General features: G+C 29.0%; 1 protein-coding gene across 1 annotated transcript in view; it reads left to right on the forward strand.

The window, feature by feature from the left end:
* The window catches only part of LOC130901654 (prolactin-releasing peptide receptor), a 404,435-nt gene extending 390,883 nt beyond the window's left edge, over positions 1–13,552 (forward strand). Inside the window, exons 6-7 of the mRNA XM_057813176.1 lie at positions 12,406–12,606; positions 13,351–13,552. Coding sequence (XP_057669159.1) covers positions 12,406–12,586 — 181 coding nt within the window. The 3' untranslated portion in view covers positions 12,587–12,606; positions 13,351–13,552. The remainder of the gene's footprint in view (positions 1–12,405; positions 12,607–13,350) is intronic.
* Positions 13,553–18,923: the final 5,371 nt, after the last annotated feature.

The following is an 18,923-nucleotide window of genomic DNA, read 5'->3' on the forward strand; positions in this document are numbered from 1 at the left end:
TATTTGTTTTTGTTGATTAAATTGGTGATATTGCTGTACTGATTGAATTTTTAAATTTAATTCAATAATCTCAACACACACATTATTATTATGGTAATACTGTTATCGTGAGCAATACTACAACAAATTTTAAATCACTAGTCAGCTCTGGATTGTAGTAATAAAATTCATAATAACTATTGGTAATTACCAGTTTTAGTTTTGAATACCAATCGTAAAAGTAGCATTAGTTACATTTACCATTAGGAATCCATAATTGTGAAACAAACAAATTATACCGGCATTATATTATGAATTTATTTTCAGATATTTTTTTCTAATACCGGACTATATCTGTGAATACTGATAAATTGCAGAATGTTTGAAATGTCAAACAAGTTGGATGTTAAGATTTCAGATAAATAACGTTCAAGCTGACGAGTCAATAGTTTGTGGATAAAACTTTTAAAAGAAGCCCTTCAGTTGAAAAAAGATAGATGGGTTTGAATTTTCTGTGAGTAAATTTAAGGTAAAGCTGTTTATATCTATTCATTGCTAAAGAATTTGGAAGCATTTAAGAACAAATAATTTTTATTGGCTCCCACATGATGCAATGGGGTACAATCACAGAATATGGCGGAGTTCAGTACTAGGCTTTCTCCTTCGGATAAATTTGATTGATTTTCTCAAAAAAATTGTCGTGATCGGTGAATTTTTATTTAATCAATTCTATTTAAATTGACTGAAATCCAATAATTCTAATTCTCTTTATTTTATTTGTTGTCTCGGTATATCTTCTGTGTTATAATTGTTCTTCCATTTTTTCCTATATTATTCACATTTATCTCATATTCTGTTGTTTCCTCGATATATTATATTCCTATTGATTTCTTTCTCATGTTTTGTTTTATTAGTTTTCTCATAACTGTATTTTGTTGTATCATTGTTTTCCATCATCTTTGCACCTTCTTCAATTTTTTCAGATGTATCATATACTCCAATAATATCATGCTTCGTTATTTCAAAATCATCTCCTAAGTATTATCTTATCCCTTCATTTCCGTTCTGAATATACTCTTACATAGCCTTTATATCTTATCAATACTTTATATCGTCATTACTGTCCACTCCCAAAATACTCATAATATATTACTTCGAACTGTTTATTCATATCCAAATTTCCTACTGGATTACTATGATCCTGTATACTTATCTTATACATCCTTTTGTCTATTCCCTGCTACAGCACTTCTTTTTTTACTGTTTCCTTCTTAGACTTGTCCAAGTCATTGTTGCTCAATATTATTCAAATTATCTAAATTTATGAATGAAATCAAATTTAAAAAAAAACTGTCTTTTTTTTTCAAAAGTAGAAATTCATTTTTTTGTAAAATTTCGTTGACCTCTAGCTAAAAATGCATTTCCACTGCTCACGTTTCACGCTTCACCATAATACGTAACCGTTACCTTTCTATCCTGCCCAAATATTTTGATTGCTTATTAGACTTAGATAACCTTAGAGAATTTTCACGCTACAATTGATTTTTAATAACCACTTTAAGTGAAGAAAAATGATACATTTCAAAATAAGAAGCAAGAACGCAAGTTGCATAGTAATTGCCAAATGAACGAATATATGCATCTAATATTAATAATTAATTTTATTGTGGCCAACATTGATGATATTGATAATGGTGATATATTCATAGTGTGAGCAAAAATAGAGAAATTTAATATACTGGAATGCCTCAGAAGAGCTGGACATAAATGCACTATTTGCAATCTGCATGAGTCGTATGTTAAATTGGGGTACTTCTTTACGGATTGAAGATTTTGATTGAATACGAACAAATGTTGAACACAAACTTCAAAGATATTTATAAGAGAAAATTCAAAATTGATATCAATAATATTGCAGACCCTGATCATACAAAGAGTATGTGAAACAGAAACGATGCCGAAAGAATAGTTTACTAGTTTACTTGATTGTAATTGTAGGTAGCAGTTATAAAGTTATTAGTTGAATTAACACAATAATAAATGAAGGACTGAAAAAGGTAGTGGAACCAAAAATAGGGGAGTATCAAATATATATTAGACAAGGACTATAAATCAATTTCAAACGAGCATTCGACAGTCTGAAAAGGAGGACAATTATAAAGGAGATGGAGAACCTGCAGGTATCCTACAAGTTGATACGATTCTATTGGAAGGGTAATGGCAAAAGAAGGACCAGGTACTTTTTAAATTGTAGTGACAGGCATTTAATATCAATAAAAGCATCAATGATAAATCAAAACGACAAAATGTATGGAAATTGAAAGAAAGGAAGTTCACAAACGAGAAATGATCTCATCTTTGAAACAATTCAGTGGTTACGATCCTCTCCCTGTAATTGCAAGCCATTAGGAATTCCAGGAAAGTAATTGTTTCCTCCTTCGAAGAATAGCAAGCCAACATCTCGAATAATGGAATTCGAAACTATAAGTGTAAATAGATATTATGTTTTCTAATCAATGAGCAGACCTCATTATAGACCTAATAATTTAATTCACATTTCGCCGACTACGGCAGTGATCTACTTGACTAATGCTTCGCACTTGGAAGTGAAGATGTCACCAGAAGATGTCCATTGAGGAATGTTTCCATTTCAAGGAGTGGAGCTTCTTTACCGAAGAAACGAAGGTCACAAATAGAAATGCCAATTCAACCAGACTGTTCAATATGTATATTGCATTCCGTACCTATACTCATATCAATGGTTCAATACAGTAACTCGATATCAAGCATTTTAGTTGTGGATGGCGCTTGTTTAGAGACTCATCGAAAGCTGTATTTGAAATTTGAAATCATATATACCAGTTGCTAGTAAAATAATGAACGCTCATTATTGTACTAGTAACAAAATTATGAGTAACAATAGCAACGTCTTATTATGGGCGTTGGAACCATGTAGGCAGGAACTGTCGTTCAATTTGATGTTTTGAAAGGTGTATTGTAAATAAGCCCGTGGAAGAATTTTAATGTATTATTTTCAAGTTAGAAGGAAAAATAGAATATGTCACTCGGAGCATAAGACCCGTTATATGTTTGCACAGCCTCGGCAGTGCAAGAATTTGGACTTAGCGATAATTATAGCTTTCTACTCCTAATAACATAATGTATTATTTCTTGATGTCAATTATATAAAATTATCGAAAACATAAGAATAGCATGTTATAGGAAACCCACTTGGTCCTCAAGATATTTGAACTTCAATTCATGTCATCCTATGTCACAAAAAAGATCAGTGATAATAAGTTTGGCTTAAGATGTTTAGATTTTACAATCAATTAGAAAGCAAAACAGAAACGAAACATCAGAACATAAAACATTTTTCCTTGCCATATGTACAAGGACTTTACCAACATTATTTCAATAAATATGAAATTAGTATAATACATGATACATTATCCAAATATTTCACTAAATTAAAATTGAAAACACAAAAAAACCAAAAGAAATAATATTAGATATCAAATGCCTTGTACTAATTGTGACGCTATTTATATAGGGCAGACATCTCAGCATTTATATAATATACTAAAACGTCATCAATAAGAAAAAAATAAAACTACTACATTAACGAACCATGAAATGTCAAAAAAAAACAATTTCAATCATAAAAATTTTTAGAAAGGAATCTTATATAGGAGAAAGAGAATTTTTAGGAATGGTTTACATTCATAAGAACAAAAAAGCTGTAAATGATAGAAAATACACCTGAATAGTTTAAGTAAAATTTATAGCTATATTTTATAAATTCAAATAAAACTACAAATAATTCAATTAATTACTGCTACACATTTGAGATCTAAGGTCCAAGGATAAAGTAAATTTCTATTTTTTATTTATTTTATTGTTGATGATTTATTTTATTATTGATAATCTATATGATATAAATAAATAAATTGTCAATGTCATATTTTGATAAAGACTATGAAATAAAAGTCGAAACTTCAAATTTAATCTTTCTTTGCAAAAATAATTAAATAAAACAGAAGAGACCTAAAATCAAGAACATTTAGAAGCATCGATATATCTTCAATTTCTCATTTCTAAGAAATATCTTTAATTTCTTATTTCTTAGACCTATTGATATATTAATGCTTCTACATTTTTTTGATTTTAGGTTCCTTCAATTTTAGAGTTAGTTTTTTTTGATAATTTTTAAAATATTGATGAAAAATTGAAGGCAGATTTATAATTCATATTGTGTCCTTCATGATAGACATGGGTCGCTAATGAACATATATCAGGATATAATTTGCTATCACTCTTGTGACCTTTTCGACTGTCCAATGTACTTCTTGTCCCAATTAAAACAAGGTATTTCATATACTATGATAGGCAATTTATTGATTGGTGTTTTATCTTTTACTTTATTAAATATTATTGCTTTGACTGTACGCTATTTAAATATTGTGTTATTTAAAAACTCCAGAAAGTTTAGGAGTAACTGATTTCATATATGGTGGAGGTGTATAAGTAGATGGAATATTAATGTTAGAGTTTCCATAAAAATGTTTGTATTTTGAGATTCTTCTTATAAAATATTGGATCAGAAAATTTGAGAACTCTATTTCTCATCTGTTTGGTTAAGTTACTTTTAGTGTTACGTGGGTGATATAAATGATAATTGATATCTTCCAGAACTTATTGGTTTCCTATACCAATCAATTATAATTTCATTATCTTCGTTACTTATAAATTTGATATCAAGAAAAGGTAACGATTTTTCAGTATTCTATATACATATATATATATATATATATATATATACATATATATATATATATACATATATATATATATATATATATATATATATATATTCTATATATTCTATATATTCAGTATACTATAGTTTTTCTATACTAAATTGTATATGGGGTCGAAACTATTGAAGTTAAATAATAAATTATCAATTTCATTATATGGAAGGGATGAAATTATATTGTCTACATACTTTTGAATGAAGAGTTTCCTTATTAAGTTTGCAATTTCTACTCATATCGCCCTATTTATGTTGTAGAGCTGTAAGGCACATATTTAAGTGAACATTACTAAATAGGGATATTACATCCAATACAATTACAATACGTAATTCGGTGGTAAAATCTTATTAGAAGTTTCTTTGATTTCAAAGGAGTCTTTTATATCATATTCATTGTGATAATTTTAAGATTTAGTCAAATTTTCAATTAACCAATTTGTAAGGGATTCAATGAAAGTGTTAATTAATGCTACAATAGATGTAGCTGGTGGAGTAGATTTATGAATTTTTGGTAAGCACTAGAATTTACCAGACATACCGTTATAGTTTGTTAATTTCTTCTGGGTTTCTTTGTCAATTTGTTTTTTGTTGAAAACTTTTTTTATTAATTTGTTACAATTATTAGTTATTTTTTAGAGTTGGATCATTATCAAGTTATTTGTATGATGTATTATTGTAGATAAGTTCTTTGGATAAATCTAAATACTGTTGTTTATCCATAGTAACTGTGGCATTAGAAATATATCTACCAACGTCAATTTCAATGTTGAATTCTGAATTCTATGAGTTTGAAAATTTTCACATGCTTTAATAATATCAAAAATCACTCAATTCCTTTTTTTTTGTGGGAAATTTCGGATTGTGTAGAAGAGATACAATTTGCATCTTTTGCTCCCTCCCCCATTACCGAAAAGTGATTTTGTTTAATATTATGGTTAGGTTCAGAGGCAAGAATGTTTCTTAGATTAATATGGACATGATGGACGAGAGAAGAAAAAAATTGTTGTGAGATAGAAGTAATGGTGCTTATTCGTGTTTAATATTATTTGTACTTAGTTACTCGAATTGGACTCTTTTGTTCATACTAAGCTGGTTACTCTTTCTTTATTTCTATATTCTATAATCACTCTTTTGTTGTATTTGTTTTCTATAATCAAAATATTTGTTTTTCCAAAATTCATGTTGTGGCCCGTATTGATCAAGGGTGCAACTACGTTTAAGGGTACTGCAATCACTTTGGTGTTGTTGATGCCTTGTTATTAAGTTCGAGAGATTTGGCTGGTGTATTTCTTATCATAGTTCCTACAACGAATACTGTAATTCCAATTTTTTTGTTGTAAAGGTTCATCTTTTTGCTCTATTTTTGAATAAATTGTGTTAATTGCTTAGATATTTTTGGTTGCAACTTTTATGTTTTCATTTTTGAGCATTTATTGCATTTTGTGTGATAATTGCCCAAGTGTGGAATATAACCATATTTTACTGTACGGTTTGTTTCAGTGCTTCCATTGTTGCTCTGTAAGTCTTTGACCACATCGGTTGTTATGGTGTTCCAAATGATTTTTTTGTGTAGATTTTTTGGATAGCAATTTTCTATAAGGGTTTGGTAGGGGATATTCAGGTTTTTCTTTAGTGTGGAATGACTTGATATGTTGATTCTGTTTTTTAATGCTAGGATGAGATTTATTACCATTTTCATGGGATGAAAGGAGTGGAAGCTTATGTATCACACCCGTAGTTGGAGGCTTTGATGTACCAAACAATGATGAGTGATTTGTCATTTCTTCTGATTAGTTTGGAGTTTAAAAAAGGAACACCTCTATTGGTTTTTCCCCTACAGTGAATGGTATTTGGGGATTGTATGCATTGAAAATATTGAGGTTCTCTTCTATGGCATCGTTGAGAACAGCACAAAGATGTCATCAACATATTTTTTTAAGAACGGAATGCTGAAGGATAGGTTAGGAATGACTGTGTCAAGCAGGTCATTCTGTTGTTGTTAATAATGTCTGTGAATTCAACAAAAGCTTTTTTTTGGCAGTTTAGTGTATTGGTTGACAATTTCCCAATGATTGTGTATACTTTTTAAAGTGAGTTCGTATGGAATGTTGCTGCTGAGAGAAATTACGTCAAAACTGGTGATTAAATATTTAGGAGGTACAGTTTTTCTTGTTGCACAAACTATAAGGAATTTTTTATATAGTAATCATTATTTTTGTTATATGCTATTGTTGAATAGTCTGTGATATATTAAGCTAATGTGTTGGAGAGTGAATCATTAGATGGAATTGTGATTTGGAGAAAAGTTTTTAAAAAATCACGTGACTCTAAACGCGCCATGATTGGTCACTATGGTGACATCATAATGTTATAGCTATTTAATAACAGTACAGCGTTTACGATTATCACACGTTACTAAAGAATAATTTAAGAAAAGAAAATTTATTGCCATAAAACGATTTTTTAGTTGATTCCGATTAGCTATGTGTTATGAAGGATTTATTAAGGCAAAGTCTGATAATATTCCTGATGTTGATATATATAATAATAAATTTTCTGAAAAATTATGTTCGGTTTAACTTTGCTCAAGTTTGAGGTGCCAAGGCATTTTAGCTATTGACTGATTCCCGAAATAAGTAGATTGTATGAATTTTTATTCCTGAGTCAAGGCTGTAGCATTTTATGGGAATGGATAAAAAATCATGAAACGTGTTGTGTTATGTTATAACTACTGAAAATAATTAAGTAGTAAAACTTCTTTCTATTATGTGAATTACCGCTCTTCTCTTTAGCTATGTTCTATTACCTACTGTCGATTGTTATTCTTACGTGTCCAGATTATGAACTTTAAACGTTTCTGAAAAACTGTGATAATATATGAATTACACTTTGACGATACTCTAACGCTAATATAATGAATTTGAAATGATGGAACATTCCATTATTTCGAAAATATTATACAACGATTGATAAGCTTCTCTCCAAAATATTCAATCAAGTTTTTAATTTGCATTAATAAAAATCATTCTGTTTATTCAAAAACTGTGAACTGCTCTCAACGACTATCTTATCGTGTTGAAAATCAGGCATTTTATTTCTGTTTGTTTTCCTAACGAAACTAAAAAGGCCCTCGAAAATCATCCGCAGGAAGAATACAAGAATTTAAAACAAGGAAGTTATTTAAAATTTAAACATCCATGACGGGAAAATGTCAACAAAATATGAACCTTATTGATATGTCTAATCAAAACTTCTGAACGGTTCATATTCATATACCGTAAAAGCCATATTGATTTGTTTCCTTAGATACAAAATTTCATTGATTGACACAATTTTCCAAATGAAAATCTTTTCCCATGCCTCTCGTGAAAGAATTAGACCAATTTTGATAGCTATTCGAGTGCAGGTCATTTTTCCTATGTCCTTAGAATATATAATAAACAAATAATACAGTATGATGCTATTAACTTTTTAACGTCGACAGTTTTCCCGATATAGCCTACTCGTATGTCATAGCGCCTTTTAGGCATGGACCGTCGTCATCGGTCTGTATAATATGTACGCATTCTGTTGCAATAAGATATCGACTTATTGACGTAGTATTCTAAATTGTATACACAAGGTACAAAAAAATACTGTTAGATGGCGCGGCGATCGGTTGTTTAAACCTAATGGCTGTGATCATAATTTTATTCAAATAAAAACAAAGACTAATCGATACTGACGACCTCTTGATTAAAGTCTTATACCCGATCTCTGTCATCATAAATAATTAAATACTTAGGAACGGTGCATATCAAAAAGGCGTTATGACGAACATCCGGGATATATCGGAAAACTATCGACATCAAAAAGTCTTGTTGAGGTTGGTCCGCTTTGTTCAGGATAAAGGATTTTATTGTTAATAAGAAAATTAAGTCGATTCTTTTGTTTGTTTTTCATTTGATGGATTAATTTATTATGCGTAGTATTATTTTGTTTTTCAATTTTACGAGATCATTCTCAAATTTATTATAATATTATTATATTTTATTGTTTTCTGGTAATAAACAAATTCATCATTTGCAAGCTTATGCACTAACCTATTATAGACAAAATATCTATTATTACTATCTTGTATCTAGCGAATGAGTATTTTTTCTATATGTTTGATATTATTCTGTAAAAAAGTGGGAACAATGTTCTTTTTCAAATATTTTAATAGGAAGCATCTTATGTTATATCTTTTCGCCATTTTTAGTTTGATTTTAGACCACGAATCTAACAGCTGATTGACCATATGTTCTTAAATTGGTATCCCATATTTGTATGTGAATTGGAAAAATAGAGTGCTTGAAATTTCTTATCCAATACTTCATAAAAAGAATACTCTACAAATTCTAATTTTGAGAAAACAAATTCTATACAAGAGATTCAACGCTGTCGACAACCAATTAACCTTACCTAAACTATGAAATTCAACTTCACTCATAACGACCTAGCCTCAAAATGATTTGATATCATTCATAATCTAATCAATGAAAATTAACAATGATTTCTATAACAACCATGATCAATAACCTTAATCTTTTTATCAAGCGTCAATTTGAATATTGCTTTTGGAAATCAATTTGAAAGAATCAACGAAATTTGAAACGCCGCAGTCAACTGATTAATGTAAGTAATTTTAATCATTGTTATACTTTTATAAATATTTTTAATTGGACTTGCCCATGAATACATAAGTATTCGAAAGCTCGGAAATATATTAGTTAGTACACTTTGGTGCTTAATTTTGCCACTTCTAAAACTCACAGTATATACAGAGTGAGTTTTATGTATGGAACGCCTCAAATATCTCGGAAACGGCTTGTGCCAGTTTTATAAATTTTGGTGCTTATGGGTCTTGTGTCACCGCTGGTTTTATGGTGCTGTCTACATTGTTGTCAGATTTTTTGTGTTTTTAGAAGTGTCATAATTTCGGAATTATAGCTACATTTATAGTATCTCATAGTACCCTCAATTAAAAAGAGGCCAATTATTTTGTCGCCTATTATTCCAACACAATAATTCATTTTTTCGGGATATTGGCTGTGGGATTCACACATTTAACAAGGATATCTAAAACTATGCCGATTTACGTTTCCATTAATTTAAAAAAAATCTCCTCATAGCTAGAAATTATATTACTTGAAAAATTTGGATCGTTTTGATTCTAATATTTTTCCATCATTAGGTCTACAATTTCTTCACGTCTATCAAAATCGTCATCTGACAACTCTTGAACCAACTTTACTTTGTTAAGATAGCATTTATTATCACGTTAAATTTTGTATACGGATGTTTGCGAAATATCAAGTTCCTTAGATATTTGTCAAGTATGCAAATGTGGATCATCTTCTAACAGAACACAAACATCTAAATACTTCTTATTGACTTCTACGCGTAACACCATATCCCAATATCATTAAAATATCAATTCCTTTTTTCAGATAAAGTTTCAATAAACTTTAACAGTAGTAATTTATTGGAACGTCAGATTTGTTATTGTAACAGTCATAACTACCCAAATGTAATATTCTTCGACGGAAATAACACAAATGTAGCTATAACTCGGAAATTATGGCTTTTAGGTATAGGGAACAATAGTTAAAAAATAATAAGTATCTTAATGATTTCGAAGAGCGAAAAATATATAGTCGTGTCTATTTGGGAGAGATCTGACAACAATGTAAATAGCACCATAATACCGACGGTATCACAAGACAAAAATTTGCTGTTCCCGAGATAATTGAGTATTTGATATATATATATATATATATATATATATATATATATATATATATATATATATATATATATATATATATATATATATATATATATATATATATATATATATATATGTGTGTGTGTGTGTGTGTGTGTTTGTTTGTGTGTACCCTTCATTAAACTGAAAATCCAAGCTTTCGAGAAGTGTTCTTCCCATCATCAGGGAAACTACAATGTAAGTGGAGAGGTAAAAAAGAAAGAAATCTTTATTTGAGAAATTGTATTTCTATATTCGACCGATTACACTCTACCGCAGAGAGATCTTAATAAATCAAGAACGCTTCTAATTTTTTTTTTAATTTCATAACCAATATAATCCTCAATAAATCAATATTTTGACATAACAAACTTTGGAAAATTTCAACCAGTGGCGTTCTGTCAGGGTTAGTCGTCACTTTTATCCCCCTTTTTTCAGGCAAATGCAATTTTTTTTGTTAAAAATTGCCTGATTATTTCTAGTTAAAAAACTGATAACCTGTTATGGAGCTGAAATTAACGGAGTTGTGGAAATTTTATTTCAAAACAAATTAAAAACTATTCATATTCTGAATTTCAGAACAAAAATGTATAACAAACAACTTGCCAGTGAAAATAGAAGTAATAATGGTATAAATTAAATTTGAATGAATTGTAACGAAGTCTTTGCCAGCTATATTATGAGCGGTTTCTTATTGGGAACGTGGCAATGGAACACAAAAGTAAACTAACTTTGATATATATATATATATATATATATATGGAACTTGTAGTGGAAGATCTGGAGGAAATGAAATCAATTTTCTTGAGGTCGCATTATATAAAATTAATAACATAAGAATAGAATGGGATACGAAACCAACTTGGTCCTCAAGAGATTTGAAGTTCAATTCATGTCATCCTATATCACAAAAAAAATTAGTGATAATTAGTTTGGATGATAGATATATCCAACTATCAAATCATCAATTTAGATTATTAGCTATTTGAAACCAAAAACTGCATTGAAAGAAAATATTTATCCCGAAAGAATGATAAATAACATATTGAAGACAAGGAACAGATACTACGATCAATTAAGAAGCAAAACAGTAACGAAACATAAAATATTTTTCTTATCATATGTACAACGTCATTCCCAAAAACTACTTATTTCAATAAATATGATATTAGTATAATTTCACTAAATTAAAATCTTAAACAGCAAAAAATAAAAAAAGTGACATTATATCAAGTGCCTAACTGTGATGCTGTCAACATAGGGCAGACATCTCAGTATTTAGAAAATAGACTAAAACGTCATCATACGATAAAAATAATAAAACCGTATTAAAGAATCATGAAATATAAAATAAACATGAATTCAATTATAGATCCTCAAAAACCGATCTAATACATGAAAAAGATAATTTTTAGAAATGGTTCATATTCACAAGAACGAAAATGCTATAACTTATAAAAAGACATGAATCATTTTAGTGAAATTCATAGCTCTTTTCTATAAATTCTAATAAAACTACCAACAATTTAATTGATTACTGCTGCAAATTGTCAGTGTCAGTATCATATTTTGAAAAAGACTGAACTAGGTCGAAACATCATTTTTCACCTTTTTCTTGGAAAATTATTAAAAAAAATTAATTTTAGATGATTCCAAATTCCTATTTATGAGAACAGCATGGAAATTAGTTCAGTGAATATTGAAATTATTATGAACATATTTGCAAAGGTTTGATAAAACAATTTTTATTATGGAGCTGTTAATTCATTTTGCAAATTATGATTATTTGGTTTCTTTTATTAAATATCAATATTTATTTCAGTTCCTCAGTAGAACGTATTAGAGGATACCTACGGTTAAGCAGTAGAAAAATGAGGCATTCCAGTGAAACGGTAACTACTCTTACTGGAACTCCAGCTTCTAACCAAGGCAAACGATGTCAATATGCTGAAGAAGCCTTCTCTGATACCAATAGTTGTCAACAAGACTTACCCTCTACCTGATATCAACAATATGAAGCCAGGCATGTATTGGTTTGAAACATTGGATTTCATCAATACCATAACATATTCATTTTAACAAATATAGAAATTCCAAAATAAAATAAAGGCAAATGCTTCTCTTTTCATTACTTAAAGTAACAATTGTCAATAATGACTCTCAATGAATTCACTATGCGAATGATGACTCCTAAATTAACAAAAAAAAATATAGATGAAATAACATCGATATATTCAGTCAATAATTATTGAATAATAAATGTTTATATAAATTAAGTACATTTTTTAATTATATCAATTATGTTAATTAAAGCTTCACAAGTTCGACTGATTAAACATTTTGAGTTATGAAAATGATGTTTTCCTGATACTGGTAACGTCAACTTACAGAGTAATACAAATGCTTTCCTACATACAAAAATACACAACTATTTTTGTAGGCCTTCAAATTTAGTGTTCTTGAAGTTTACGTCCAATTTGTGCCTCTGAACCGAATCATTAGGTACCAATTTGAGACTACAAGGGAACTGACCCAAATAGTTTCGTATAATGTATGTAAGCCCATATTTTCATAATTACAGAATAATTAGTTGATACTATACATATCTGAAATAACAGACTTATGATTATCGAGAGCTGCCATATAATGGCTTCCATACTTATGTGTATATTAACCAATTGCTTTTCAATACCCCTACTTAATCATGAGAACCATTTATTTGACATACTTGAGTTATCTCTTTTATTATCACATAACTTTGTTTCAGGTTATCAACTGCGACAATTCATGGTAAAGAGCAACTGATATAATATATTCGATGTATGTAGTCGACAATAGGACATATTCGATGTGTCAAAATTCTAATCTACTTTGACCAGTATGAGATATTCCAATTAACTAATGCAATTCGTATTTTTCATACACAAAATTTGTTCACAATGAAAATTTATATTAAAGTTGATAGATTATTCGTTGTAAATCATTTTTAAAATAAGAACCATTTGGTCCAAAAAAATAGACAAATTTCATATTCAATGTAGATTTAAAAAATAGTTTGGAATACCCCTTTCATAATAAGAAATAAAGCATAATATGAATTTCTTTATTTCAATGGGAGTGAATTTCCTCTGTTTCATTTATCTTATTGTAGTGTGAAGAAGTACTTGGTGGATACTGTATAGCATCATAAGGATGATTATAATTATAAGAACATTAAACGAATCCAGTGAGAAGACAATAAATGTCAATTTAAATAACTTAACTTTGTTATTGTTACTTCATTAGATAGATTTGGTTTGAATATTTAGAAAAGAAATGTTTTGCATATGAATTTGTATTGAAGCTGTTTTTTTAATAATTATTGGAAGTATTACTTGAAATATGTAGGTTCTCGAACACAATATGAAATATATATAAAACATTAAAAATTAGTTATATTGTTTAATTGAGAATTGTGGTATCTTAGATTTTGGTTTTTCTTTTCAAAAAATCATTGAATAATGAATTGACGTTTACTTATGTCAGATATTGTCAACTTACATCCATTGAAGCTGATTGAAGTCGATTGTCACACCATGTTAATTGACAATTTTTGATGTCTATTGACACCGTTTCAGTTCAAATTACATCAACTTTTTTGTCCCTTTGTCCCTTCATGCTGATTGATAATTTCTGTAGTCTATTGCGCCGATTGAGGTCGAATCACATCAACTGTTATACCTTTTATTGATTTGACAAGTTTTCGAAGGCTCGGAAAATAAATTGAGATTAGTCCACTTTGGTGTTTCTATGCCACGTTCCCAATAGAAAACCGATGCATTAATTTATATATATATATATATATATATATATATATATACACATATATATATACACATATATGTATATATATATATATATATATATATATGTAAATGTTTTTGATTTTAGGTCTCTTCTGTTTTAGATTTAGTTTTTTTTAATAGTTTTTAAAAGAAAAGTAAATTTTGACTTTTGAGTTTTTTGATCAATTGTAGTATCTGTTCATCCTTTTCTCGAATATAAAACAAAATAAAAAGGAAACAGGTGATCTATAAATTATATGACATTTAGATGTATATAAATATATATATATATATATATATATATATATATATATATATATATATATATATATTCTTGATTTTAGGTCTGTTCTGTTTTAAAATTAGTTTTTTTGATAGTTTTCAAAAGAAAGATAAATTTTGACATTTCGACTTTTCTTTAAGTCTTCGATATTGACACTGACATTTGCTTATTTATATTGATCTATAGATTACCTTCATCGTGAATATTAAAATAAGGATAAAATCAACTTAGAACATACATTGTTGATTTTTCTTCTCTAAGACCTCTTTGATAATCCCCTATATTTGGTTCCACTTCCTTTTTAAGTCTTCCATTTAGTGATGTTCTTAGTATTTTGTATACGCTATTGAGTAATCTAATACCTCCATAATTTCTACATATGTTGGGGTCTCCTTCCTTCGTTATTGATATAATCAATCCAATAGAATACTCTTTCGGCATTAATTTCATTTCCCATCCTCTTTCTATGATTTGAATATTTTGTATCTTAGTTTATCTACCCCCATATTTCATCAGTTCATTCACTATTTCGTCAGGTCCTTCTCTTTAATTGTGTTTCAATTTGTTGATTATGTTATTAAATTCCGCTTCCATCGGTTTCTCTATATTTACTAGTATTGTACCATTGTCACTGATGTCAACTTTTTCGTATTCACTGTCGTCTTTTGAAATACTGACTCCATTCTTTTTCATCAATATTTGTTGTAGTTTATTATCTATTTATTTTCTATATATATGTTAATATAGTTTTACATTATTTCCATCATTATTTTCCAAGTTATCTATACTATCATTTAGCAATTTTATTTTCTTTGTTCTTATTATCTGTTATATATATATATATATATATATATATATATATATATATATATACATATACATATATATATATATATATATATATATATATATATATATATATATTTTCTAATATCTTTTGTACCAATGACATCCCGCGTTGCATTTATAACACTTTTCTCAATATTTTCCCATTGCTTATTAATAGTATTTTTCCGCTTTTTATCGTCTTGTGTACTATATTTGTCATTCCTTATTTAATTTTGAGTATTACTAAGTGAAGATCAGTCTCAACACCTGTTCTTCTGTATGATCTTATATCTTATATCATTTGATCATTTATTTTGATATCAAGAAGTGATCTATTTGATTTCCCTTGATAGTTTCTGGAAGCATCAACGTAATTTTATTTTTTTTGTTTAAAGCTAGTGATAGTGATATATAAGTTGAGTTCCTCAGTTAGACTACATATTCGCTCTCCATTATCATTTGTTGTTTCGTGTGAGGTGTGTTTTCCTGCAACACTACTTAAGTAGTCTTCTTTTCCTATTGTTGCATCCATATCTTCACTAATTATCAACGTAGCATATCTTGTAACGTGCTCGCATACTTTAACCAAGTTTCCATAGAATTCATCGTTGTCTTCGTCTTTTGCTTCTTCTGTTGGTGCGTAAATATTAATTATTGTTATGTTTGCTATACTATTTTTCATTATTAGCTCTTCCCCCATAAATTAATATTTCAGCACATTTCTTCTCATTCTTTTGCTGAACTTAAAACCTGTACCTTTCCTTCCTCGTTTATCTTACCCACCATAAAATAGAGTGTATTACTCCTTATTTATTGGTGTTTTTTCCTTCTATCATATTTCTTGGAGTACTAATATGTCTTTGTTATATTTTAGTCATTTTTTAGCAATTCCTTCCATTTTTCCCATTATCAGCATTATCCTTCAGTTATTATATATTGCGCCTTATTTCTCTTAATACATTTTCCAGTCTTCCTTCTTGTTCGCCTATTATTTGAGTAAGCCTTCGATTTTCTTGTTTTAATGTATCTATATATATATATATATATATATATATATATATATATATATATATATATATATATATATATATATATATATATATATATATATATATATGTATTTATGTCTACTTTTTATTCTATACTTTTGAGACTATCTTTTATCTATAAGAACATTTCTTTTATTGTTTTCATATCGTCCTTTTCACTAGGTATCTACTCAGTTCAGCCCCCAGGTCTGGCAAAACTCGACTAGCTACGTTATTCTGGCTTAATTTTGTTATTCTATATGGATTCAGTCCGGGTCTGTATTTTTGTCAGTTCTGTTTCCTATTTTCATTGGTTTTCAAACAATAATTGTTAATCGTTAATTTTTGGTGATATTTACCACTATTTGGATTATTGATATAAATAATTTTGATTTGTTTTTCATCTAGTTTTTCCAGTGTATTAATGTTACGGAGTCACTAACAACTAATATATGTTTGAACTTTTACATCTTATTCTAAGCCATATTCAGAAATATTTTAATGTCTACTACTAATGAACTTACTTAATACTTTATCCTTTCTATCTTTTAAGGTGTAAGGCAAGCTGGAGTAGAGTCAATACGAGAGCTCCTTTTTCCTCAGTAGTTTCCATTCTTTCCTATCCTGTAAATTTTGTTCCATTTCTTGCAATCTTATTCCTCCATTTTCCCCTTCTTCATCTTAATATTTTCTATCCAGTTCCTTCTCGGTCTTCCTTTCATTTTTTTGTGAGTTCTTGCTTCATATTTCTTCTGTATTAATCGTTCTTTTCTAAATCTCATATCATGTCCAAACCATCTTAATTGTCCTTCTATTTTGTGTTAAATTGGTTTGAAACCCAAATTTTTTCTAATTTTTTAAGTATTTTCCTCAGAAATCTCATTTCTGTACTGTGTTTTTCACTTTTTTGTTTCGATGTAGGTATCCATGTCTCTGATCCATATATAAATGTAGGTGGTCATGTAGGCTTAGGGCAAGAATGGCAATATTACATAATTTTATATATTATATACTCGTATCAAAGTCCTGTATTTTGCATTCACCACACAATATTTCTCCATTTCTTCCTATTCACAGCTTTTTCTCTCATTTCTGAACATTATTATTTTTTAGGTCCTCCATTGCATCATCTTTTCCTTGGTCGCCCCTTTCTCTTTTTCCCTATTGGTCTTCTTTACAGTACTAATTTTGGCATCAGTTCTCTATGTAGTCTCTCCACATGTCTCAACCATCTCACTCTCAGTCCCTTAATAAACTTATTGTAGCTTCTCCATAAAGATCCTCCAATTCTTTATTAGTTATTCTCCTCCACCCCTCTTCTGTGTGTACTCCTCCTTACATTCTTGGCTTCTTCTTCCAATTTCATTCCACTGCTTTCTTCAAGTGCTTCTTGCATTTTGCTATCAACGTTACGTAATTTGCGAAAGCTAGACATTGGCAGTCGTTATTGAAGATTGTCATATCGCTTTTTAATTTAGAATTTTTAATGATCACTTCTAAAACCATATTAAATAATACAGTGGAGAGCGGATCACCTTGTCGAATATCTCTATTGACATGAAATTCTTCAGACTTATACCCTTTCCATATCACTCAATTTTTTTATTTTATTTAAGGTTAATCAAACTAATCTAATTATTTTTGCCGGTACTCCTAATTTGCTTAGTGCTGCGTACATGTTGTTTCTATTTATTCTGTCATATGCCTGCTTAAAATTCATAAACACGAAATAATCTTGTATTCATAGCAGGTGGTTTGTGATTTTTTAGGGGGAAAATCTGGTCTATTATTAACCTATTAGCTCTAAAGCCTGCTTTATATTCCCTTAGTATTTTCTCGGTATATTCTTGTAGTCTGTTCTTCATTATTTTCGTTAGCACTTCATAACAGGTATCTAACAATGCAATTCCTCTATAGTCTTCGCAAAGCAGTTTATCATCTTTTTTGGAATGGAACATATTAGTGCTTTCCACTATTCTTGGGGCATGCTCATATTCTTGCTTCCCATATTATTTGGATTAATTCGTATAACTCTGTCTACAACTTTTCTTCTCCGTATTTCAGCATTTAAATTGTAATTTCACTTTGTTTTTTATCTCGCTATTATGAATCTTACTTCTTCCTCACTTGGTACTTATACTTTAATGCCATCTTCCTCTATGTCACTTTGTTCCATTTCCCTTGCTTGCTCTGCTTTATTTTCATTGAGTAATTTCTGGAAGTGCTCTTTCCATTTCTGCATTACTTCTTGTGGTTCATGCACTATTGTTTCTTCTTCTGTTTCAAGGTGGATGGTTATTGTTTGGTACTCTCTTTGCATTTTCTTTGTTTCTTGATAAAATGATCTCATCTCCTTCTACTGAAATTTTTCCTCAAT

The sequence above is a fragment of the Diorhabda carinulata genome, chromosome X, assembly GCF_026250575.1.
Source record: "Diorhabda carinulata isolate Delta chromosome X, icDioCari1.1, whole genome shotgun sequence".
NCBI lineage: Eukaryota > Metazoa > Arthropoda > Insecta > Coleoptera > Chrysomelidae > Diorhabda > Diorhabda carinulata.